The sequence below is a fragment of the Chiloscyllium plagiosum genome, unplaced genomic scaffold (genome assembly GCF_037043375.1).
Source record: "Chiloscyllium plagiosum isolate Xiang-an unplaced genomic scaffold, Cpla_swu_hap1 HiC_scaffold_45, whole genome shotgun sequence".
Classification (NCBI taxonomy): Eukaryota; Metazoa; Chordata; class Chondrichthyes; order Orectolobiformes; family Hemiscylliidae; genus Chiloscyllium; species Chiloscyllium plagiosum.
The window spans coordinates 2,973,260-2,998,080 of NW_028270183.1; the positions used below are offsets into that span (position 1 = coordinate 2,973,260).

At 47.0% G+C, this 24,821-nt stretch overlaps 1 protein-coding gene across 3 annotated transcripts in view; it reads left to right on the forward strand.

Moving 5' to 3' along the window:
* Positions 1 to 24,821, forward strand: part of LOC122552390 (DENN domain-containing protein 1B-like) — an 83,644-nt gene that overhangs the window by 44,746 nt on the left and 14,077 nt on the right. For all 3 annotated transcript variants that reach the window (XM_087983376.1, XM_087983378.1, XM_087983379.1), the window contains 9 exons: positions 1,624 to 1,724; positions 1,868 to 1,913; positions 2,839 to 2,940; positions 6,672 to 6,797; positions 7,895 to 7,996; positions 11,512 to 11,602; positions 11,741 to 11,772; positions 18,518 to 18,589; positions 22,688 to 22,744. In XM_087983376.1, coding sequence (XP_087839502.1) covers positions 1,624 to 1,724; positions 1,868 to 1,913; positions 2,839 to 2,940; positions 6,672 to 6,797; positions 7,895 to 7,996; positions 11,512 to 11,602; positions 11,741 to 11,772; positions 18,518 to 18,589; positions 22,688 to 22,744 — 729 coding nt within the window. The remainder of the gene's footprint in view (positions 1 to 1,623; positions 1,725 to 1,867; positions 1,914 to 2,838; positions 2,941 to 6,671; positions 6,798 to 7,894; positions 7,997 to 11,511; positions 11,603 to 11,740; positions 11,773 to 18,517; positions 18,590 to 22,687; positions 22,745 to 24,821) is intronic.

A 24,821-nucleotide genomic window follows, 5' to 3' on the forward strand; every position in this document is an offset into this window, starting at 1 on the left:
CTATCCAGATGTGCATAAATCCTATCCCTTACAATTCTCTCTAAGACTTTGCCCACAACAGAAGTGAGACTCACCGGCCTATAGTTACTAGGGTTATCCCTACTCCCCTTTTTGAACAAGGGAACCACATTTGCTATCCTCCAGTCTTCTGGCACTACTCCTGTAGACAAAGAGGATATAAAAATCAAGGCCAATGGCTCTGCAATCTCCTCCCTTGCTTCCCAGAGAATCCTAGGATAAATGCCATCAGGCCCAGGGGACTTATCTATTTTCACCTTTTCCAGGATTTCCAACACCTCTTCTCTACATACCTCAAAGCCATCCATTCTACTTATTTGTGACTCAGTATTCACATCGACGACAATGCCCTGTTCCTGAGTAAATACTGAAGAAAAGTATTCATTCAGTGTCTCCCCAATCTCTTCCACCTCCACACGCAACTTCCCACTACTATCCTTGACTGGACCTATTCCTACCCTAGTCATTCTTTTATTCCTAACATACCTATAGAAAGCCTTAGGGTTTTCCCTAATCCTACCGACTAAGGACCTTTCATGTCCCCTCCTTGCTGCTCTTAGCTCTCTCTTCAGGTCCTTCCTGGCTACCCTATAACTCTCAATCGCCCCAATTGAACCTTCACGTCTCATCTTGAGATAGGCCGCCCTCTTCCATTTAACAAGGGATTCCAATTCCTTATTAAACCACGGCTCCCTCGCACGACCCTTTCCTCCCTGCCTGACAGGTACATAATTATCAAGGACACTCAATAGTTGCTCCTTGAACAAGCTCCACATATCATTTACACTCTTGCCTTGGAGTCTACTTTTCCAAGCCACACATCCTAAGTCATGCCTCACCGCATCATAATTTCCCTGACCCCAGCTATAACTCTTGCCCTGTAGTACACACTTATCCCTCTCCATCACGAGAGTAAAAATCACCGAATTATGGTCACTATCCCCAAAGTGCTCACCTACCTCTAATTCTAACACCTGGCCTGGTTCGTTACCCAGAACCAAATCCAGTATGGCCTCACCTCTTGTTGGCCTGTCTACATATTGTGTCAGGAAACTCTCCTGCACACATTGAACAAACACTGACCCATCTAACGAACTTGAGCTATAGCTTTCCCAATCAATATCAGGAAAGTTAAAGACCCCCATAACAACCACCTTATTACTGTCACTCATCTCCTGAATCACCTTCCCTATCCTTTCTTCAATGATTCTAGGACTATTAGGAGGCCTGTAAAAGACTCCTAACAGGGTGACCTCACCTTTCCTATTCCTAACCTCAGCCCAAACTACCTCAGATGGCAAGTCCTCATCCATCGTCCTTTCCACCGCTGTAATACTATCTTTGACAAGCAATGCCACACCTCCCCCTCTTTTACCCCCACCTCTGACCCTACTAAAACATTTAAATCCTGGAACCTGCAACAGCCAATCCTGTCCCTGTTCTAGCCATGTCTCCGTAATAGCCACAACATCGAAGTCCCAGGTACCAACCCACGCTGCAAGTTCTGCAATTTGTCAGAGGGTGGCCACAGGTTGTAGTCAGGAGCTTGAGTCATTCTCTGTGATTTATCTATTTGTAAATTGCTATTTGTTTTCTGTTCCACAGTTAACTGCTTGTGTACACGGCTCAACCTCGATGCTGTATCCCATGTACTGGCAGCATATCTACATCCCTGTGCTCCCTCCACACCTCCTTGATTACTGCTGGTAAGAAATCCTTTCATTTACTGTTACTTGGAGAGGGAGAGCTGGTAAACAGTAGGTATCTCAGTAATGGTTGAAGTTTAGTGCAGATGCTGGAGGTGAAAGGTCAGCATATTAACCCTTTCTCTTGTCTGTTATACTTCCAGTGCTCCAATGCCTTACGTCATAGGGATCCACTCAAGCTTGATGGAGGTGAGTGGGTCAGTGTGTTTCACTATCTCATTCTTCAGTAGTGCTGACAAATGCCATTCCTCAAAGTTTGTTTCTTTTTTCCCACCAAGCTCCATATTCTGACCACAGCCAAGGAACAAACTTTGACCTTTGGTAGCTCTTCAATGTCTCTGTCATCTCCTGTAGAAACACATTCCTTATCCTGACACTTGCTTTGCTTTCTCCCACTGTTACAACAGGATAAAAGTCCAGATAGAATAGATACATGCAGAATAGTGTTCAGAAGAAACAATAACAGAAGGACAAGATTGTGAGTTCAAACCACATTCCAGAAATTCAGAATGCAATCGAGTGGTTCAGACAGATATTAAAGATCTTATGGTACTTCACAATAGAGTAACAAATTCTCCCAGTATCTGATCCAATAAACCTCCACCCAAAACATAACCTGTTTTCAGAACCATTCAGTATATATTATGGCCACCACACCAAGTTACATAATAATAGTCACTGAATTTCAAAATCCAAATAACAGAATGAAGCATTTTTGAGGTGTTTTGAGGTGACAAGACACTGAACATTTCCCAATCTATCACAATTGGTTTTCCAGTCACGAGTCTCATTGATATGAGGGTTAGGGAATGGTCTATTGGGTATGGTCACACAGACTGAAGTATCAGAACTGACTGTGGAGAAGACAGTGAATGTAGCACCGCTGAATGGGTTTACTCTGAGACATTCCTGATGAAGGGCTTATGCTCAAAATGTCGACTCTCCTGCTCCTCGGATGCTGCCTGATCGGCTGTGTTTTTCCAGCACCACACTTTTTGACTCTGATCTCCAGCATCAGCAGTCCTAACTTTATCCCAGATCCCTATCTTTCCCAAAGTAAATGCGAATGAGAGAAATGAAAGTTTGTTCCTTCAGATATCCCTTTCTTTTGCAGAAAGTCAGAAGCAGAGCGCTGGAGGATGTGGTTATATTAAATGTTGACTCAAATACACTGGAATCGCCATTCAATGATCTGGATAAGTTGCCACCAGATGTGGTGAGTTCACAGTGACAAAGTAAGCCATGACATTCCACTGCAAATGAGAGTGACTGAAGGGAGTTAGCAGTATGGCAGTCTTGTTATTGAATTAGTAATCCAGAGGTTATGCTAAACCCTGGGCACAGAAGTTCCTTCACACCAGCTGGTGAAATCTGAATTCAGGTAACAGACTTAGAATTGAAGACTACAGTGATCGTAAAACTATTGTCAGTTGTCATAAAAACTCATTTAGATCACTACGATCCATAGGGAACTATGATTTGGAGGTGTCGATGAAGGAGCGTCGCTCCGAAAGCTAGTGTGCTTCCAATTAAACCTGTTGGACTATAACCTGGTGTTGTGTGATTTTTAATATAGGAAACTCGGTTTGCTGATCTCACTCAATCTGCATGTAACTTCAGACCCACAGTGAAGTGATTAATTCTTAATGGTCTTTGATTTGGCCGAGCAAACCACGCAGTTACATTAAATTGCTTTGAATTCTAAAAATGAAAACGAGTAAACCTTACCGCTTCGACCACCCAGGCAGCAGATACAACAAGAGAGAAAGTGAGGGCTGCAGATGCTGGAAATCAGAGCTGAAAATGTGTTGCTGGAAAAGCGCAGCAGGTCAGGCAGCATCCAAGGAACAGGAGAATCGACGTTTCGGGCATAAGCCCTTATTCAGGAATGAGGGCTTTCCTCATTCCTGAAGAAGGGCTTATGCCCGAAACGTCGATTCTCCTGTTCCTTGGATGCTGCCTGACCTGCTGCGCTTTTCCAGCAACACATTTTCAGCAGATACAACAAGGGCAAACACTGTCTGATCAACACTGTCAAGTCCTCTTTGCTAATGTGTGGGGACCTATGTTCTGTCTAGGCTGCACAGACGCTGCTTTGAAGGCCTATGCAATGCCAATCAGCATTCTGATGCCATTCCGAGCGTTGGCTTCTCATTTCAGAAATCCCTGCTGCATACCTGCAGAAGAAACCAAAATTAGAGGGAATGTAGCTGGAGTCTAGTGCCAAATGTGGGAGAGCTCAATCTGACAGAGCAGTCAAGCAACAATCTGACATAGTTACGTACAGAATCAGATCTTATACATAATGTCTCAGATACCACCATCACTATCTCTGAATATTGTCTGTCCCACTGCCAGGATAGCCCCAGCCCAGGTGACAGCAGAGTAGTATATGGGAAGGAAGGAGTTCCTCTAGGAATCTTCCACATTGACACCAGACCTCATGAGGTCACATTGCATTAAGTCATGGACGCATATTTGCCCCCACGTCTTTTTTAAGTCTTTCTCCTCTCACCGTAAAAATGTGCCCCTTGCTTTGAAATGCCACATCCTAGGGAAAAGACACCCTAACATTAACTCTATCTATATCCCTCATTATTTTATAGACTTTGATAAAGCCATCTCTCAACCTCCTACACATCAGTGAAAAAAGTCTCAGTCTATCCAGCCTTTCTCTATAACTCAAACCAATCTCTTGCTTGTCATCTAGCCTCTCACTACTTGTTCCCCACCCCCGGCTGATCAGTCAGTTCCATTCCATGTTGAACGTCACTTGGATTGGGACCGGAGGTGGCTCGAATGTACTCTAGGTGGAGGACTTCAATGTCCACTACTAAGAGTGACTTGCCAGCACTACTATGGACTGAACTGGTTGAGTTCTAAAGGAAATTGCTACCAGGCTGAATCTACAACAGGTTGTAAAGGAACCAACAAGAGGGAAAACCAGATGTGACCTCAGTCTCACCAGTCTCCCTAGCACAGATACACATATCCATTATAGCAAGAGTGATCGGTACACTCCATGTGGAGACAAAGTGCAGCTTCATTTTGAGGATACTCTTATCATCTTGTGTAGTTATAGAGTCATAGAGATATACAACACGGAAACAGACCCTTCGGTCCTACTCATCCATGCCGACCAGATTTTCTAAATTAATCTAGTCCCATTTGCAAGCACTCGACCCATATCCCTCTAAACTCTTCCTTTTCATATACCCATCCAGATGCCTTTTAAATGTTGTAATTGTACCAGCCTCCACCACTTCCTGTGGCAGCTCATTCCATACACAGACCACCCTCTGCATGAAAACGTTGCCCCTTAGGTTCCTTTTAAATCTTTCCCCTCTCACCTTAAACCTATGCCCCCAATTCTGGATACCCCCAACCCAGGGGAAAAGACCTTGTCTATTTACCCCAGCTATGCTCCTCATGATTTTATAAATCTCTATAAGGTCACCCCTCAGCCTCCAACGCTCCAGGGAGGACATGTTGAATGGATTCAAACAGATCTGGCAATTCAACACTGAATATCAATGAGGCATTGTGGACCGTCAGTAGCAGCAGAAGTGTATTCAGCCACTTTCTGTTACCTTACAGTCTGGTATATCTCCCACTCTATTATTACTATCAAGGCTGGATCAACCCAAGTTTAATGAAGAGGATAGGAGACCATGCCGGAACAGCACTGGCTGGAACTGAAAATGGGTGTCAACCTGGTGAAACAATAAAACAGGATTACTTGCATGCCAAATTGTAGAAGTAACAAGGGATAGATACAATCAACATATCACATATCAGCTCTGCAGTCCTGTCACATCTAGTTATGAATGGTGGTGGATAATTAAACATTCCTGATGAAGGGCTTATGCCCGAAACATCGACTCTCCTGCTCCTCAGATGCTGCCTGACCTGTTGTGCTTTTCCAGCGCCACACTTATCAACTCTGTCTCACCAGCATCTGCAGTCTTCACTCTCTCTGTGTGGATAATTAAACAACCAACATAGAAAGAAAACTCTATAAATGCCCCCATCCTCAACAATGGGAGAGCCCAGCACACCAGTTTTAAAAGATAAGGCTATAGCATTTGCAGACATAAAAGAAATTTGCTCCCTTCCTTCCTTGCACACTAAAACTAGATGATTGTTGTTGAAAGTCAGTCATCTCAATCCCAGATTGTAACTTCAAGAGTTCCTCAACGTAATGCTCTACCCAACCATCTTCAGCTGTTCCATCAGTGACCTTCCGTCCATCATTGGGACAGAATGAGAATATTAATTGATGATTGTACAATATTCAGCACCAATCATGACTCCTCTGATACTCAAGCAGCCCACTCCTTGATGTTCAATGATTTTACGTCATTGAATACCCCACTATCAGCAGCCTGAGGTTGCCATTGACGAGAAACTGAATTGAACCAATCATATAAATACTGTGGCTACAAGGAGGGAGGTGGTGGGGTAATGGTAATCTCACTGAACAAGTAAACCTGAACACCAGGCTAATGTTCTGGGTCATATATTTGAATTCAATCATGGCAGATGGTGAAATTTGAAATCAATGTTATCAAGAATGGAATTTGAAAACCTCTTCTAACGACAACCATCTAACAAATGTCAATGTCACAAAAATCCATCTGGGTCACTACTGTCCTTTCGGAAAGGAAATCTGCTATCCTTACCTAATCTGGCCAACATGTGATCCAGACCTACAACAATATAACTGATTCTGAACTGTCCTCTGGATCTTTGGGGATGGTGAATAAATGCTGGCCTCGTCAGAGATGCCCACATTCCATGATTCTGAAAAGGGCAGGTTAAAGGCTAAGATTTCAGCCAAGAGTAATTCATCTCTGGAGAAGAATTGGGAGGAGGTGAGAGTTTAAATGGGAAGTGTTGATGGCTGCCCTCGATGACCTCTGACCTCTGAGGTTTTGTTTGTTTCAGGTGTCCGTTCTGAAAATGAAGTTGAAGAAGCAGTCCGCAGTTACTGGCGATGTGGTGGCAAGAGCCTTTCTCAGGGCACAGGCTGCAATCTTTGGAAGCTATCAGGATGCTCTTAAATTTAACTCTGTGAGTGTCCACACTCACTCAGACCCAACTCCATCTCTTCCACCTGTACCCTGTCAACTTAGACTTGAAGACTCAATGTTCAATATGGAGGCATCTTTCCCAAACTCACCAATTGTTGGAAACAGCAATTTTTACCTTTACTCTGAGGACTTTGAAGATATCAGGAAGGGGCATATAAATCTTATTGTGAGACAGCAAATAATTAGAGAGAGAATGAAATTAATTTGAATGTACAGTTATCATTTGATTGTACAGAGGAAAGATTGTTGTTGAGGAAAGATACATTTTGACAAAGCTTTCCGTTTTGAACTCATTAGGACAACTGCCAAGAATATAAATTCTGGAGGAAAATGTACACTTCATTTACAGTGCTAATTACATGGCAAGATTGACAGTTAACAGCCAGGCGCTGTTTAAATGTAAACTTGCATTAGTGTTACTGTAGGAACATTCAGAGGTTATTGGCCAGAGGCCCGATGTTAAAATAGAAAGAAACAAGAAAGGATATGATGGGGCGGAGTGTTCAACCATAAATTCTTTCCTACATATTAATGTTAAATGTGAGTCCACTTTCCCAAGAGATTGAGTAAAATGACAAAAATTATAGAAATGTAATTATTTACTCATTAATTTTTACGTGGGGTTAATGTAGTTTCCTTGAGAGCTTAATGTTTTGGCTGTCACATGGCATGACATGATGGTGTCCAAACTGCCACAGCCCAGAAACCTGATCTCGAGAGGGACAATTGTTGCTGCTTTCTATAACAGAAAGAGTTCCTGCCCCTGATCATTACTTGTCTGTTGTCCATTGGACAAGGGAAGGGTAGAGGATAATGAAGAGCTAGAATGGCACTGGAAACAGATTCAAAACAGACTTTTTATGTAAGTTGGATAAATACTTAAAGAGGAAGCATCTGCTGAGCTTTGGGGAAAGAACAGGGTAGTGAGACTAATCAGATAGCTCTTTGACAATGGGCCAAATGGCATCCTTTAATGCAGATTAATTCAATGATTGGTAACAGTTCAAGGAACCTAGGAAAAAAATGGGAAAGAAGAGAAGCTATGGGGTAATGGAGTCTGTTTTCCTTTATGCTTAGGATGAACCAGTCACATTTTGTGAGGAGATATTTTTGAATCACAAACCTGCCTGGATGAAGGATTTCCTGCAACATGCAGTACATCTTCAGCTCTTCAAACAGGTGAGACTTGGCTTCCGCCGCCTTCGCCTCCGCACCTATTTCTTTAACCAAGACTCCCGCCCACCCTCTGACGACCCCTTCTCCCGCCTCCAACACACCCCATCCACCTGGACACCCCGTGCTGGCCTCCTACCTGCCCTCGACCTCTTCATATCCAACTGCCGCCGCGATATTAACCGCCACCTGAACTCCCCCACCCCTCCCACCCACTCCAACCTCTCACCCTCGGAACGCGCAGCCCTCCACTGACTCCGTTGCAAGCCCAACCTCACTATCAAACCAGCAGACAAGGGAGGCGCGGTAGTAGTTTGGCGCACCGACCTCTACACCACTGAGGCCAAACGCCAGCTCGCGGACACCTCCTCCTACTGCCCCCTTGACCATGACCCCATCCCCACCACCAAACCATCATCTCCCAGACCATCCATAACCTCATCACCTCAGGGGACCTCCATCCACTGCCTCCAACCTCATAGTCCCACAACCCCGCACTGCCCGCTTCTACCTCCTGCCCAAAATCCACAAACCTGACTGCCCCGGCCGACCCATTGTCTCCGCCTGCTCCTGCCCCACCAAACTCATCTCCGCCTACCTTGACACCGTCCTGTCCCCCTTCGTCCAAGAACTCCCCACTTACGTTCGGGACACCACCCACGCCCTCCACCTGCTCCATGATTTTCGCTTCCCCGGTCCCCAACGCCTTATTTTCACCATGGACATCCAGTCCCTGTACACCTCCATCCCCCATCACGAAGGACTCAAAGCCCTCCGCTTCTTCCTTTCCCGCCGTACCGACCAGTACCCTTCCACAGACACCCTCCTTCGACTGACTGAACTGGTCCTCACCCTGAACAACTTCTCTTTCCAATCCTCCCACTTCCTCCAAACGAAAGGAGTAGCCATGGGCACCCGCATGGGCCCCAGCTATGCCTGCCTCTTCGTAGGATATGTGGAACAATCCATCTTCCGCAACTACACTGGCCCCACCTCCCACCTTTTCCTCCGCTACATCGATGACTGTATCGGCGCCGCCTCGTGCTCCCACGAGGAGGTGGAACAGTTCATCCACTTCACCAACACCTTCCACCCCGACCTCAAATTCACCTGGACAGTCTCAGATTCCTCCCTCCCCTTCCTCGACCTTTCTATTTCCATCTCAGGCGACCGAATCAACACGGACATCTACTACAAACCGACCGACTCCCACAGCTACCTGGACTACACCTCCTCCCATCCTGCCCCCTGCAAAAACGCCATCCCATTCTCCCAATTCCTTCGACTCCGCCGCATCTGCTCCCAGGAGGACCAGTTCCAAAAACGCACATCCCAGATGGCCTCCTTCTTCAAGGACCGCAATTTCCCCCCCGACGTGATCGACGATGCCCTCCACCGCATCTCTTCCACTTCCCGATCCTCCGCCCTTGAACCCCGCCCCTCCAACCGCCACCAGGACAGAACCCACTGGTCCTCACCTACCACCCCACTAACCTCCATGTACAGCGCATCATCCGCCGTCATTTCCGCCACCTCCAAACGGACCCCACCACCAGGGATATATTTCCCTCCCCTCCCCTATCAGCATTCCGTAAAGACCACTCCCTCCGTGACTCCCTCGTCAGATCCACACCCCCCACCAACCCAACCTCCACTCCTGGCACCTTCCCCTGCAACCGCAGGAGGTGCAAGACTTGCGCCCACACCTCCCCTCTCACCTCCCTCCAAGGCCCCAAAGGAAACTTCCATATCCGCCACAGATTCACCTGTACCTCCACACATATCATCTATTGCATCCTCTGTACCCGATGTGGCCTCCTCTATATTGGGGAGACAGGCCGCCTACTTGCGGAGCGTTTCAGAGAACACCTCTGGGACACCCGGACCAACCAACCCAACCACCCTGTAGCTCAACATTTCAATTCCCCCTCCCACTCCACCAAGGATATGCATGTCTTTGGACTCCTCCATCGTCAGACCACAGCGAAACGACGGTTGGAGGAAGAACGCCTCATCTTCCGGCTAGGAACCCTCCAACCACAAGGGATGAACTCGGATTTCACCAGTTTCCTCATTTCCCCTCCCCCCAGCCTGTCTCAGTCAAATCCATCAAATTCAGCACCGCCTCCCTAACCTGCAATCGTCTTCCTGACCTCTCCGCCCCCACCCCAGTCTGTCCTATCACCCTCACCTTGACCTCTTTCCACCTATCACATTTCCGACGCCCCTCCCCCAAGTCCCTCCTCCCTATCTTTTATCTTAGCCTGCTGGACAAACTTTCCTCATTCCTGAAGAAGGGCTAATGCCCGAAACGTCGATTCTCCTGTTCCCTAGATGCTGCCTGACCTGCTGCGCTTCTCCAGCAACACATTTCCATCCAAGATGGCAACATATATTAGGGTGAACCCAGCATTTGGTAGGGTTCACTACTCAACATTAAGACTCCTCAATCTGATGAGTAATTTCTTAATACAATGACTAAGGATCCCAAGTTCCTCTTCCACTCAGCATTCCAAATGAAAAACACCTTTGAATTTTACAACAAAGAAAGTGCACATTAAGCCCATCATAGACATTCCAAGTCTATGCCACAACAATTGCAAACTCATCTCTCACTGCTCAACCCCACCCCGTGGTCCTGTATCATCCTAAACACCCTGCCCACACTCTCCCCAAAGCTCTGTATTAATCCCCAAATTAATCCCACTGCCCCATTCTCTCCCCTTTGCCCTGTATCAATTCCAAACTAACCTTCCTGCCCCACACTGTCCCCACTTTCTCCCCATAGCCCTGTATCAATTCCAAACTCACCCTCCTGCCCCACACTGTCCCCACTCTCTCCCCATAGCCCTGTATCAATTCCAAACTAACCCTCCTGCCCCACACTGTCCCCACTCTCTCCCCATAGCCCTGTATCAATTCCAAACTAACCCTCCTGCTCCACACTCTCCTCACTCTCTCCCCATAGCCCTGTATCAATTCCAAACTAACCCTCCTGCCCCACACTGTCCCCACTCTCTCCCCATAGCCCTGTATCAATTCCAAACTCACCCTCCTGCCCCACACTCTCCCCATAGCCCTGTATCAATTCCAAACTAACTCTCCTGCCCCACACTGTCCCCACTCTCTCTCCATAGCCCTGTATCAATTCCAAACTAACTCTCCTGCCCCACAATGTCCCCACTCTCTCCCCATAGCCCTGTATCAATTCCAAACTAACCCTCCTGCCCCACACTGTCCCCACTCTCTCCCCATAGCCCTGTATCAATTTCCAAATACATCCCTGCCCCACTCTCAACACACAGTCTCTGATGGAATGCTATTTCCTATATTTCCCTTAAAAATTATATCGATTTCTTCCTTAACCAATCCCTATTGGGAAGTAAAGCAACTCTGACTTTAACATATAAAAAAATGAATTCCTGCGCTCTCTGAACTCTTCATAGCCATTTTAAAATACTGGCCTACCCCAGCCCAATCAGAAATAAGAGCAGTTTAATTCTCCTCTGTTTTGGATTCAGTTTATAGACAATCGACTGGAAAAACTTAATCAAGGGAAAGAATTGACAGATATATTCGAAGAGGAAGTCAATCTAGGTGGCTTTTCATCAGGTAAGAGCTGTTAATCTTGAGTTTACTCTCACATTATCCAACATAGACACAAGCTGCCTCTCCCTACAATACTCCACTTTGCTGAATAGCATGACGCTATCTCTTTTCTCTCTCACTCTCCCTCTCTCCCTACCCCAGGCTGCTCCAAGTTGTGGATTCAAAACTTTAAGGTAAGTCAAACAAACTTTTCAGTTTAGTTATAAAGCCATTGAAGGCCAAATTTCAGGATACAAGCAGGGCTGGTGAGAGGTTTGAGAAAAGACATGAACAATAACACCAAGATTGGGTGTGAAAAGCCAACAGATTCGAGATGGAAGAGAGAAATGTGAAACGGGGCAGATCAACAAATGGAAGGGAACTAGGCAAATGAGTTGGAGAAACACAATTATATTTTGTTTAAAACTATGGAGGATTCCGAGGAAAGAAGAGGGACGGAACTTGGCTGGAGTGAAGGGAAGGGGGGGATAAAGAGAGGGCAAAACAGATGGAGGACAAAGAGACGGGGAATTATGTAGGGAGAAGTGCGGAAGGGGGAGAGTGTGGAGGGAACTGGGAGAGTGGGTGGGCTGTAGGGATAAGGGAGAGAGGACATTCAAAGGTGAATTTTGAATGTCACGTGATAGTGTTGGACTATCTGATAGTTAAAAATCACACAACACCAGGTTATAGTCCAACAGGTTTAATTGGAAGCACTAGCTTTCGGAGCGACGCTCCTTCATCAAGTGATAGTGGAGAGTTCAATCCTAACACACAGAATTTATAGCAAAAATTTACAGTGTGATGTAACTGAAATTATACATTGAAAATTGATTGTTAAGTCTTTCATTTGTTTGAATACCATGATAGTTTCACTTTTTTCATGTGTAAATCACAAAACTTTTTTTTTAAAGTTGCATTCGCAGGTTAGCTGTTAACAATGGTGATAGCTAGACAATATGTTGAAGGTGTTAACCCCCTGTGTTCTCTGTCTATGCCATGATGTTGAGATTGATTCTAATCTAAAAAGTGAGATAACAGAGTTTTACAAGAATGCATGCAGTTTTTGAGCAAAATACAATGTAACCCTGCAAGTACAAATTCACCCACAAAATATGTGTGTGCATGTGGGTCTTTGTCTGTCTATGTGTGTGTCTGTCTGGGGTGGGGGTTGTGAGTGTGAGAAAGTGTATGTATGTGTGTGTGTAGTGAGTGCAGAGTGTCTTAAGTCTGTGAAGGGGTGCGTGAGGGAGTGTGTGTCTGTAAGGGTGTGTGTGGGTGTCTGTGTGCGCGTCTGTGTATATGTGTGTCCGTGTGTATGTGTGTATAGGAGTGCCTGTGTGTGTGTGTGTGTGAGAGAGAGAGTGTGTGTGTGTGGGAGATCTGTGTGTGTGTATAGTGCAGTGGTTGTCACCTGTAATGTGACATGAACCCAAGGTCCCAGTTGAGGTCCTCCCTATGAGTACTGAACTTAGCTATCAGCCTCTGCTCGACCACTTTTCGCTGCTGCCTGTCCCGAAGTCCACCTTGGAGGATGGTCACCCGAAGGTCTGAGGCTGAATGTCCTGGACCACTGAAGTGTTCCCCAACTGGGAGGGAACCCTCCTGTCTGTTGATTGTTGTGCAGTGCCATTCATCCGTTGTCGTAGCCTTTGCTCGGTTTCCCCAATGTACCATGCCTCAGGGCATCCTTACCTGCAACGTATAAGATAGACAACGTTGGCTGAGTCACATGAGTACCTGCCATGTACAAGGTGGGAGGTGTCCCCACACGTAATAGTGGTATCTATGTCCACACTCTGACACGTCTTGCAGCGTCCACCGTGACAGGGTTGTATGGAGTTGTCCTGAGAGCCGGGCAGCTTGCTACGAACAACGATCTGTTTGAGGTTTGGTGGTTGTTTAAAGGCAAGTAGTGGAGGTGTGGGGAAGGTCTTGGTGAGGTGCTCAGCCTCATTGATAATGTGTTGCAGGTCACGAAGAACATGGCATAGTTTTTCAGCTCCTGGGAAATACTGAACAACGAAGGGTACCCTGTCAGTTGCAGCACGTGTCTGAGCAGATCCGGTGTACGCGTAGGGCTTGTCCATAGGGGATGGCTGTTTTAATATGTCATGGTGAGATTGATGACCATGGACTACTCTCAACTATCTGTCTCATTCTTGGACACGTGTGTCTCCATCAAGGATGGACACCTCAGCACCACACTCTACCGCAAACCCACAGACAACCTCACAATTCTACACTTCTCCAGCTCCCACCCAAAACATATTAAACAGTTATCCCCTATGGACAAGCCATACACGTACACCGGATCTGCTCAGATAAGGAGGGACGTGACGGACACCTGGAAGTACTCAGGGATGCCCTCACAAGAACGGGGTACGATGCCCCACTCATCGACCGCCAGTTCTGACGTGCCACAGCAAGGAACCGTAATGACCTCCTCAGGAGACAGACACGTGCTGCAACCGACAGGGTACCCTTCGTTGTTCAGTATTTCCCAGGAGCTGAAAAACCACGCCATGTTCCTCGTGACCTGCAACACATTATCAATGAGGATTAGCACCTCACCAAGACCTTCCCCACACCTCCACTACTTGCCTTTAAACAACCGCCAAACCTCAAACAGATCGTTGTTCGTAGCAAACTGCCCGGCTCTCAGGACAACTCCATACAACCCTGTCACGGTGGACGCTGCAAGACGTGTCAGAATGTGGACATAGACGTGGGGAACCTCCCACCTTGTACATGGCAGGTAATCATGTGACTCAGCCAACGCTGTCTATCTTATACGTTGCAGGTAAGGATGCCCTGAGGCATGGTACATTGGGGAAACCGAGCAAAGGCTACGACAACGGATGAATGGGCACCGCACAACAATCAACAGATAGGAGGGTTCCCTCCCAGTTGGGGAACACTTCAGTGGTCCAGGACATTCAGCCTTGGACCTTCGGGTGACCATCCTCCAAGGCGGACTTCGGGACAGGCAGCAGCGAAAAATGGCTGAGCAGAGGGTGATAGCTAAGTTCAGTACCCATCGGGAGGGCCTCAACTGGGACCTTGGGTTCATGTCACATTACAGGTGACCACCATTGCACTATACACACACACAGATACTCCTACACACACACACACACACACACACAGGCACTCCTATACACACATACACACAGACGCACACACAGACACCCACACACACCCTTACAGACACACACACACTCCCACACTCACACATGCACCCCTTCACAGACTTAAGACACTCAGCACTCACTACACACACACACATACACTCTCTCACACTCACAACCCCCAACCCAGACACACACAGACAAAGACCCACATGCACACATATATTTTGTGGGCTGAATTTGTACTAGCAGGATTACCTTGTACTTTGCTCAAAAACTGCATGAATTCATGTAAAACTCTGTCATCTCAATTTTTAGATTAGAATCAATCTAAACATCATGGTATAGACAGAGAACACAGGGGGCCAACACTTTCAACATATTGTCTAGCTATCACTCATTGTTAACAGCTAACCCGAGAATGCAACTTTTAAAAAAAGGTCTGGTGATTTACACATGAAAGAAGTGAAACTATCATGGTATTCAAACAGATGAAAGACTTAACAACCAATTTTTCAATGTATAATTTCAGTTACATCACTCTGTAAATTTTTGCTATAAATTCTGTGTTAGGATTGAGCTCTCCACTACCACCTGATGAAGGAGCAACGCTCCGAAAGCTAGTGCTTCCAATTAAACCTGTTGGACTATAACCTGGTGTTGTGTGATTTTTAACTTTGTACACCCCAGTCCAACACCAGCATCTCCAAATCATGACTGTTTGACAGTGACAGTGTTGCACTGTCTGGCACTGATCATGTTGTACAGTTTAACAGTGATGGTGTTGGACTGTCTGACAATGACGATGTTGGACTGTCTGGCGGTGATGGTGTTGGACTGTCTGACAGTGCCGGTGTTAAAGAGTCTGACGGTGACGGTGTTGAACTATTTGGCAGTGACGGTGTCAAACTGTCTGGCACTGAAAATGTTGGACTGTCTGGCACAGAAGATGTTGGACTGTGTGGCAGTGACGATGTTAGAATGTCTGATGGTGACGGTGTTGAACTTTCTGACGGTGATGGTGTTGGACTGTCTGACAGTGATGGTATTGGATTGTCTGATAGTGACAGTGTAGGACTCTCTGATGGTGACGGTGTTGCACTGTCTGGCACTGATCATGTTGTACAGTCTAACGGTGATGGTGTTGGACTGTCTGACAATGACGATGTTGGATTGTCTGGCGGTGATGGTGTTGGATTGTCTGACAGTGCCGGTGCCGGTGTTAAAGAGTCTGACGGTGACGGTGTTGGACTACTTGGCAGTGACGGTGTCACATTGTCTGGCACTGAAGATGTTGGACTGTGTGGCAGTGATGATGTTAGAATGCCTGATGGTGACGGTGTTGGACTGTCTGATGGTGATATGTTGGACTGTCTGGCGGTGACAGTGTTGGACTGTCTGGCGGTGACAGTGTTGGACTTCTGGCGGTGATGGTGTTGGACAGACTGGCGGTGATGGTGTTGGCCTGTCTGACGGTGATGGTGTTAGACTGTCTGGCGGTGATGGTGTTAGACTGTCTGACGGTGACAGTTTTGGACTGTCTGGCGATGATGGTGTTAGACTGTCTGGCAGTGATGGTGTTAGACTGTCTGACGGTGACAGTGTTGGACTGTCTGACAGTGACAGTGTTGGACTGTCTGGCGGTGATGGTGTTGGACTGTCTGACGGTGACAGTTTTGGACTGTCTGGCGATGACGGTGTTAGGACTGTCTGGCGGTGACAGTGTTGGACAGTGGCGGTGATGGTGTTGGACTGTCTGGAAGTGATGGTGTTGGACTGTCTGATGGTGATGGTGTGGGATTCTCTGGCAGTGACAGTGTTGGACTGTCTGGCGGTGATGGTATTGGATTGTCTGATGGTGACAGTGATGGTTTTGGACTGTCTGATGGTGACAGTGTAGGATTGTCTGACAGTGATGGTTTTGGACTGGCGGTGACAGTGTTGAAGTGGCAGTGACACTATTGGACAGTCTGACGGTGATGGTGTTTCTGACAATGACAGTGTTGCACTGTCTGGCACTAATCATGTTGTACAGTCTAACAGTGATGGTGTTGGACTGTCTGACAATGAGGACGTTGGACCGTCTGGCGGTGATGGTGTTGGACTGTCTGATGGTGATGGTGTGGGACTGTCTGATGATGATGGTGTTGGACTGTCTAGCGGTGACAGTGTTGGACAGTCTGTCGGTGATGGAGATGGACGGTCCGACAGTGATGGTGTTGGACTGTCTGACAGTGATAGTATTGGATTGTCTGATAGTGACAGTGTAGGACTCTCTGATGGTGACGGTGTTGGACTGTCTGACGGTGATGGTGTTGGACTGTCTGATGATGATGGTGTTGGACTGTGTGACAGTGTTGGAATGTCTGGCAGTGACAGTGGTGGACTGTCTGGTGGCGTTGGATTGTTTGACGGTAATGGTGTTGGACTAACAGTATTGAACATTTTGATGGTAGTGGACTGTCTGATGGTGATGGTGTTGGACTTTCTGGCGCTGTTGGACTGTCTGATGGTGACGGTAATGGACTGTCTGACGGTGATCGTGTTGTACTGTCTAACGGTGATGGTGTTGGACTAACTGACAACGATGATGTTGGAGTGTCTGGCGGTGAAGGTGTTGGAGTGTCTGACGGTGACAGTGTTGGAGTGTCTGACGGTGACAGTGTTGGAGTGTCTGATGTGATGGTGTTGAACAATCTGGTGGCGACAGTGATGACGTCAGATGGTGAGTGTGGACTGTCTGATGGTGACAGTGATGGACTGTCTGATGGTGATGGACTGTCTGCTGTGATGGTGTTGGCCTGTCTGATGGTGATGGTGTTGGACTGTTTGATGATAATAGTCTTTCTGACCGTGACGGTGTCGGACTGTCTGATGGTGATAGTGTTGGACTGTCTGATGGTGATGGTGTTGGATTGTCTGATGGTGATGGTGTTGGCCTGTCTGACGATGACAGTGTTGGACTCTCTGACAGTGATGGTGTTGGACTGTCTGATGGTGACTGTGTTGGACTGTTTGATGATAATGGTCTTTCTGACCGTGACGGTGTCGGACTGTCTGATGGTGATAGTGTTGGACTGTCTGATGGTGATGGTGTTGGATTGTCTGACAGTGATGGCCTGTCTGATGGTGATGGTGTCGGACTGTCTGACGGTGATGGCCTGTCTGATGGTGTTGGACTGTCTGATGGTGATGGTGATGGTGATGGTGATGGTGTTGGATTGTCTGACAGTGATGGCCTGTCTGATGGTGATGGTGTCGGACTGTCTGACGGTGATGGCCTGTCTGATGGTGTTGGACTGTCTGATGGTGATGGTGTCGGACTGTCTGATGGTGATGGCCTGTCTGATGGTGTTGGACTGTCTGATGGTGATGGTGTTGGACTGTCTGATGGTGATGGTGTCGGACTGTCTGACGGTGATGGTGTCGGACTGTCTGACGGTGATGGCCTGTCTGATGGTGTTGGACTGTCTGATGGTGATGGTGATGGTGATGGTGTTGGATTGTCTGACAGTGATGGCCTGTCTGATGGTGATGGTGTCGGACTGTCTGACGGTGATGGCCTGTCTGATGGTGTTGGACTGTCTGATGGTGATGGTGATGGTGTTCGACTGTCTAACGGTGATGGTGTTGGCCTGTCTGACGGTGATGGTGTTGGACTGTCTGATGGTGACAGTGTTGGACTGTCTGACAATGACAATATTGGTCTGTTTGGTGGTTACGGTGATGGACTGTCTGATGTGATGGTGATGGTGACAGTGACGGTGTGGGCCTGTGTGATGTTGTGATTTTTTTTCTCTGTTTGCAGAAAGGTGGTGGAGCTCTGATTCACACAGTGAGATCCAAGACCAATCCAGCCATGAAGAATATGTATAAATATGTAAGTTCAGAGTTAATGGGCACACCATTCACTATTGGGGTAGTGTGATCCTTGAAGCTGTCTAGATTGATTGCCAAGTTAGCTATGGTCTGAATAGGGAGCTCTCAGAATGATAACAACTGGTGAAACTGAAACAATTCAGCTGTAATTGAAACATCTGTCACTCTTACCTAAACGTTACAAATATGAACTAACTCATGCAGGGCTCTCACTTCCGGTCCACAATCCCTCTGATCTTACTTATGCATCTTTGGAGCTTATTGTCCAATCAAAGCCACCTATCTTTCACCGTATTTGTATCACATGGATTCACCCTTTGTGTTCTGTAACCCAGGTCCAAACCTACAGTGCAGTGTGGTCTCTGCTCTCCTCCTCTCTGACCCTGCTGCGTATTTCTGATTTACTTTTTATTTCAAAAATAAACTTTATTCATAAAAATATCTTCAAGCACCTGTATAGTTATTACAGCAGGTCAGTTCTGTACAGTAGCATATGGAGAAACAAACAAACATTGGAGTTTGACTCTATGCAGCAAATAAACCAAAAACATTTCTCACTTGTGCAAGATTATATTTACATATATTTGAGGCACCAGGAGGAACTGGTAACTGAACGGATTCCCATTTACCTTGGGCAGGAAGTCCTCAGACAGTGGTCTATCCCCACTGCGCCTTGGCGGCAGCTGCTCTAAGCTTCAGTGCGTCCCTCAGCACGTAGACCTGGACCTTGGGATGTGCCCGTCTGCAACACTCAGTCAGGGTCAGCTCCTTGCTTGGGAAGACCAGTTAGTTTCGGGCAGAGCAAAGATTGTCTTTCACTGAGTTAAAGGTCCTCCAGGCACAGTTGATGTTTGTTCCTGAGGTGTGGACGTACCGAGCATAGAGCACAAACACCTCTGTCAGAGAACTGCTTGAAATGAATTTCAACAAACAGCATTGCAACTCTCTCCAGACTTCCTTTGCAAAGGCATATTCCAACAGGAGATTTGTGAGAGTCTCTAGCCCCTGCAGCCGCTGCAAGGGCAGTGTGCAGTGACGTGGACAGACGAGGCATGCATAATGGGATCTCCCAAGTAGTGCCTTTCTCCCCACCAGCCAGGCGATGTCTTTGGTGCTTGTTGGAAAGTGCTGGTGATGAGGCATTCTGCCAAATGGCTTTGACAGTCTGCTCAGGGAACAACCTATAAGGAACCACCCTCTCCTTTTCTCTCAGGGTCTCAAGGACACTACATGCTGACCACTTCTTGATGGACTAGTGGTCAAAGGGGTTTTTCTTTGCAAATGTCTCCATGAGGGTGATAGGAAATGGTTGAACTACTTGGAGTGTTCTGTGTCTCCGAGATCTGGCCAATCCCTCGCAACAGCAGGGACAGGTAGAATCTCAGTACGTGGTGACACTTGGTGTTTACGTACCTAGGGTCTATGCACACCAGGATAAGGGCTACGTTAGGTATGTTCTTCCACCCTCCCAGAGTTTTGTACATGGTGTTCCTGCAGACACGGTCCATCTTAGACCTCCAGATGAAGGGAAAGATGGCTGAGGGGACTGAAACAGACCCATTCTGGGCCACACCTGCCCAGGTACAAGACCACAGAGACAGTACCTTATACCTGATAACCAGGTTTTTACCCACAGTGGAGAGGAAGCAGTGCTTCCAAAAGTCCAGTTTCTGCTTCACCTTGGCGACACACTCCTCCCAAGATTTTGGGAAAGGCCTGGCCCCGCCAAACCATATTCCCAGCACCTTTAGGTAATCTGTCCTGACAGTGAAGGGGATAAAGGATCAGTTGGCCCAGTTCCTAAAGAACGTGGCCTCACTGTTCCCTCAATTTACTTTGGCTCCCAAGGCCAGTTCAAACTGGTCACAGATACTCATGAGTCTGTTCACTGACATTGGATCCGAGTAGAAAACAGCAACACCATCCATGTGCAGCGAGGCTTAGGCCTACAGACCTCCCCTGCCTGGAATAGTCATCCATCTCAGGCTCACATCCTTCCTGATGAACTCAGCAAAAGACTATCTGCTTGGAATCAACAGCAATCCAGGAGGACTCACTTCACGTAGAGGGTCTGGTTGACTGGTATGTTCTTCACAGTTATCCTGACTGTATTGTGAACCCCCTGGTCTGAGGTGTGGGCATTGGCAAAGGCTGTCGCTCTGTTTGGCTGGTTACTGAATTGGCGGTAGGCTGAAGCCCACATAAAGATCCACCAATTTCAGCTCAGCTCAATCAACCACCCTCCAAGTTCCACTCACAATCACAATCCAGCAACGACTGCAAGATGGGGATGAAGGTTCTCAGCTCAGACCTATCCCTGGAGAACCACATTCTGGATCATGGTGTCTCCCCACTACAATCTCTGGTTTTACACACACTGCCAACAAGATTCTCACCCTTCAGCTCTCCATGCTCTACTTCCACCTTCATGGTCCTCCTTGAAAACTATCTCTTTGACCAAGCTTTACTACCTCACCCGCCTAAATATTAAATGTTGTCTGCAAAACTCTTGGGAAAAAATCTTCGAGGAGAAAGTGAGGTCTGCAGATGCTGGAGATCAGAGCTGAAAATGTGTTGCTGGAAAAGCGCAGCAGGTCAGGCAGCATCCAAGGAACAGGAGAATCGACGTTTCGGGCATAAGCCCTTCTTCAGGAATGAGGAAAGTGTGTCCAGCAGGCTAAGATAAAAGGTAGGGAGGAGGGACTTGGGGGAGGGGCGTCGGAAATGCGATAGGTGGAAGGAGGTCAAGGTGAGGGTGATAGGCCGGAGTGGAGGTGGGGGCGGAGAGGTCAGGAAGAAGATTGCAGGTTAGGAAGGTGGTGCTGAGTTTGAGGGATTTGACCGACACAAGGTGGGTGGAGGGGAAATGAGGAAACTGGAGAAATCTGAGTTCATCCCTTGTGGTTGGAGGGTTCCTAGGCGGAAGATGAGGCACTCTTCCTCCAACTGTCGTGTTGCTATGGACTGGCGATGGAGGAGTCCAAGGACCTGCATGTCCTTGGTGGACTGGGAGGGGGAGTTGAAGTGTTGAGCCACAGGGTGGTTGGGTTGGTTGGTCTGGGTGTCCCAGAGGTGTTCTCTGAAACGTTCCGCCAGAAGGCGGCCTGTCTCCCCAATATAGAGGAGGCCACATCGGGTGCAGGGGATGCAATAAATGATGTGTGTGGAGGTGCAGGTGAATTTGTGGCGGATATGGAAGTATCCCTTGGGGCCTTGGAGGGAAGTAAGGGGGGAGGTGTGGGCGCAGGTTTTGCATTTCTTGCGGTTGCAGGGGAAGATGCCAGGAGTGGAGGTTGGGTTGGTGGGGGGTGTGGACCTGACGAGGGAGTCACGGAGGGAGTGGTCTTTTCAGAACACTGATAGGGGAGGGGAGGGAAATATATCCCTGGTGGTGGGGTCCGTTTGGATGTGGCGGAAATGACGGCAGATGATATGGAGGTGGGTGGGGTGGTAGGTGAGGACCAGTGGGGTTCTGTCCTGGTGGCGGTTGGAGGAGCAGGGCTCAAGGGCGGAAGAGCAGGAAGTGGAGGAGATGCGGTGGAGGGCATCGTCGATCACGTTTGGGGGGATATTGCGGTCTTTGAAGAAGGAGGCCACCTGGGTTGTTCGGTATTGGAACTGGTCCTCCTGGGAGCAGATGTGGAGGAGACGAAGGAATTGGGAATATGGGATGGCGTTTTTACAGGGGGCAGGGTGGGAGGAGGTGTAGTCTAGGTAGCTGTGGGAGTTGGTCGGTTTATAGTAAATGTCCGTGCTGATTCGGTCGCCCGAGATAGAAATAGAAAGGTCGAGGAAGGGGAAGGAGGAGTCTGAGACGGTCCAGGTGAATTTGAGGTCGGGGTGGAAGGTGTTGGTAAAGTGGATGAACTGTTCAACCTCCTCATGGGGGCATGAGGCAGCGCCAATACAGTCATGGATGTAGCGGAGGAAAAGGTCGAGGAAAACTCTTGGGAAGCATAGGACATTTTATAAATTTTAAATGTTGTTGAGTCTCACTGAGCCTAAACCAAAGAAAGGTAGAGATTTAAGTGAGAGTGGGCAGGGGGTTATGTTTCAAGATGCAGAAAACTCACTTGTTTTGATGATCTTTCATTTCCAGGCTAAAGGTCAAGCTAAATTGGGACTGAAGGATTTGAAAAGTCGACTGAAACACAAGGTACTGACTGTTTCTTTCAGCTTTAACTTTCACTTTGTTCTCCAATGGTCTGAATTATTCAGAGCAATTAGAATTAGATAAGGGAGGGTGTCGAATGCATCAAATAAACCCTAACTTAACCAGATTAAATAAACCCTAACATAACCCAATTTAATAACCCCTAATCTAACCCGATCAAATAAACCCTAACCTAACCTGATCAAATATACTCTAACCTAACCTGATTTAATAAACCCAAATCTAACCCGATCAAATAAACCAAAACCTAACCCGATTTAATAAATCCAAACCAAATTTGATCAAATAAACCCTAACCTAATGCAATCAAATAAACCGTAACCTAACCCAATCAAATAAATCCTATACTAACCCAAACAAATAAACCCTAACCTAACCTGATCAAATAAAAAGCCTAACGTGATCAAATAAACCCTAACCCAATCGAGTAAACCCTAACCTAATCCAATCAAATAGACCCTGACGTAATCCAACCAAATAGATCTTAACCCTAATCTTATCCAATAGACCCTACCCTAATCATATCCAATATCCCCTAACCCTAATCCTATTCAATATACCCTAACACTAATCTTATCCAATAGCCCCTAACCCTAATCCTATCCAATAGACCCTAACTCAAATCCTATCCAATAGCCCCTAACCCTAATCCTATCCAATAGCCCCTAACCCAAATCCTAACCAATAGACCCTAACCCTAATCCTATCCAATAGCCCTTAACCCTAACCCTATCCAATAGACCCTAAATCTAATCCTATCCAATAGCCCCTCACCCTAACCCTATCCAATAGACCCTAAATCTAATCCTATCCAATAGCCCCGACCCTAATCCGATCCAATAGCGCCAACCCAAATCTTATCCAATAACCCCTTACCCTAATCCTATCCAATAGCCCCTAACTTTAATTCCATCCAATAGACCCTAACACTAATCTTATCCAATAGCCCCTAACCCTAATCCTATCCAATAGCCCCAACCCAAATCTTATCCAATAGCCCCAACCCTAATCCTATCCAATAGCCCCTAACCCTAATCTTATCCAATAACCCCTAAATCTAATCCTATGCAATAGCCCCTAACCTTAGTCCTATCCAATAGCCCCTAACCCTAATCCTATCCAATAGCCCTGAACCCTAACTCTGGAACAGCAGTCAGCAAATTCCTAAATAGATTCATAGAGATGCACAGCATGGAAACAGACCCTTCGGTCCAACCTGTCCATGCTGACCAGATATCCCAACCCAATCTAGTCCCACCTGCCGGCAGCTGACCCATATCCCTCCAAACCCTTCCTATTCATATACCCACCCAAATGCCTTTTAAATGTTGCAATTGCACCAGCCTCCACCACTTCCTCTGGCAGTCAGATTTTCACAAGTCAAAGACTCTTTCTAAGTGAGGGCTGAATGAATATCAGGATAGGCAGGGATGTGGAGTAATTAGATCAGCTGTGATCTGAGTGAATGGGTCTACTCCTGCTCCTCATTCTTATGTTCATATGGGACACATTGAGAAACCTTGGGAAGACGATGCATCTAGCTCAAAGTTTGCCAACTCTCTCGGGATATTTTCCAGGAAGAATCATCACATGAACTTCTATCTTCAGTGGCCCATTGCAGCTTCTGATTGGGCAAACCATTGCATGGGAAGATCCAGCCCTACCTTTAGCTGCTCCAGGGACATCCATTGTCAAGGGACAGTCTGTTCAGTGAGTCAAAGGAAGAGTGACCCCTGTTCATGGGCCATATCATTAGTCTCTTTATACAGTGTATTGAGTATAGGGAGTTGGGAGGTCATGTTACGGCTGTACAGGTTAGGCCCCTTTTGGAATAATGCACGCATTTCTGGTCTCCCTACAAGAGGAAGGATGTTGTGAAACTTGGAAGGTTGCAGAAAAGATTTACAAGGATGTTGCCAGGGTTGGAGGATTTGAACTATAAGGAGAGGCTGAATAGGCTGGGGCTGTTTACCCTGGAGCGTCGGAAGCTGAGGGGTGAACTTATAGAGGTTTATAAAATCATGAGGGGCATGGATAGAGTAAATAGACAAAGTCTCTT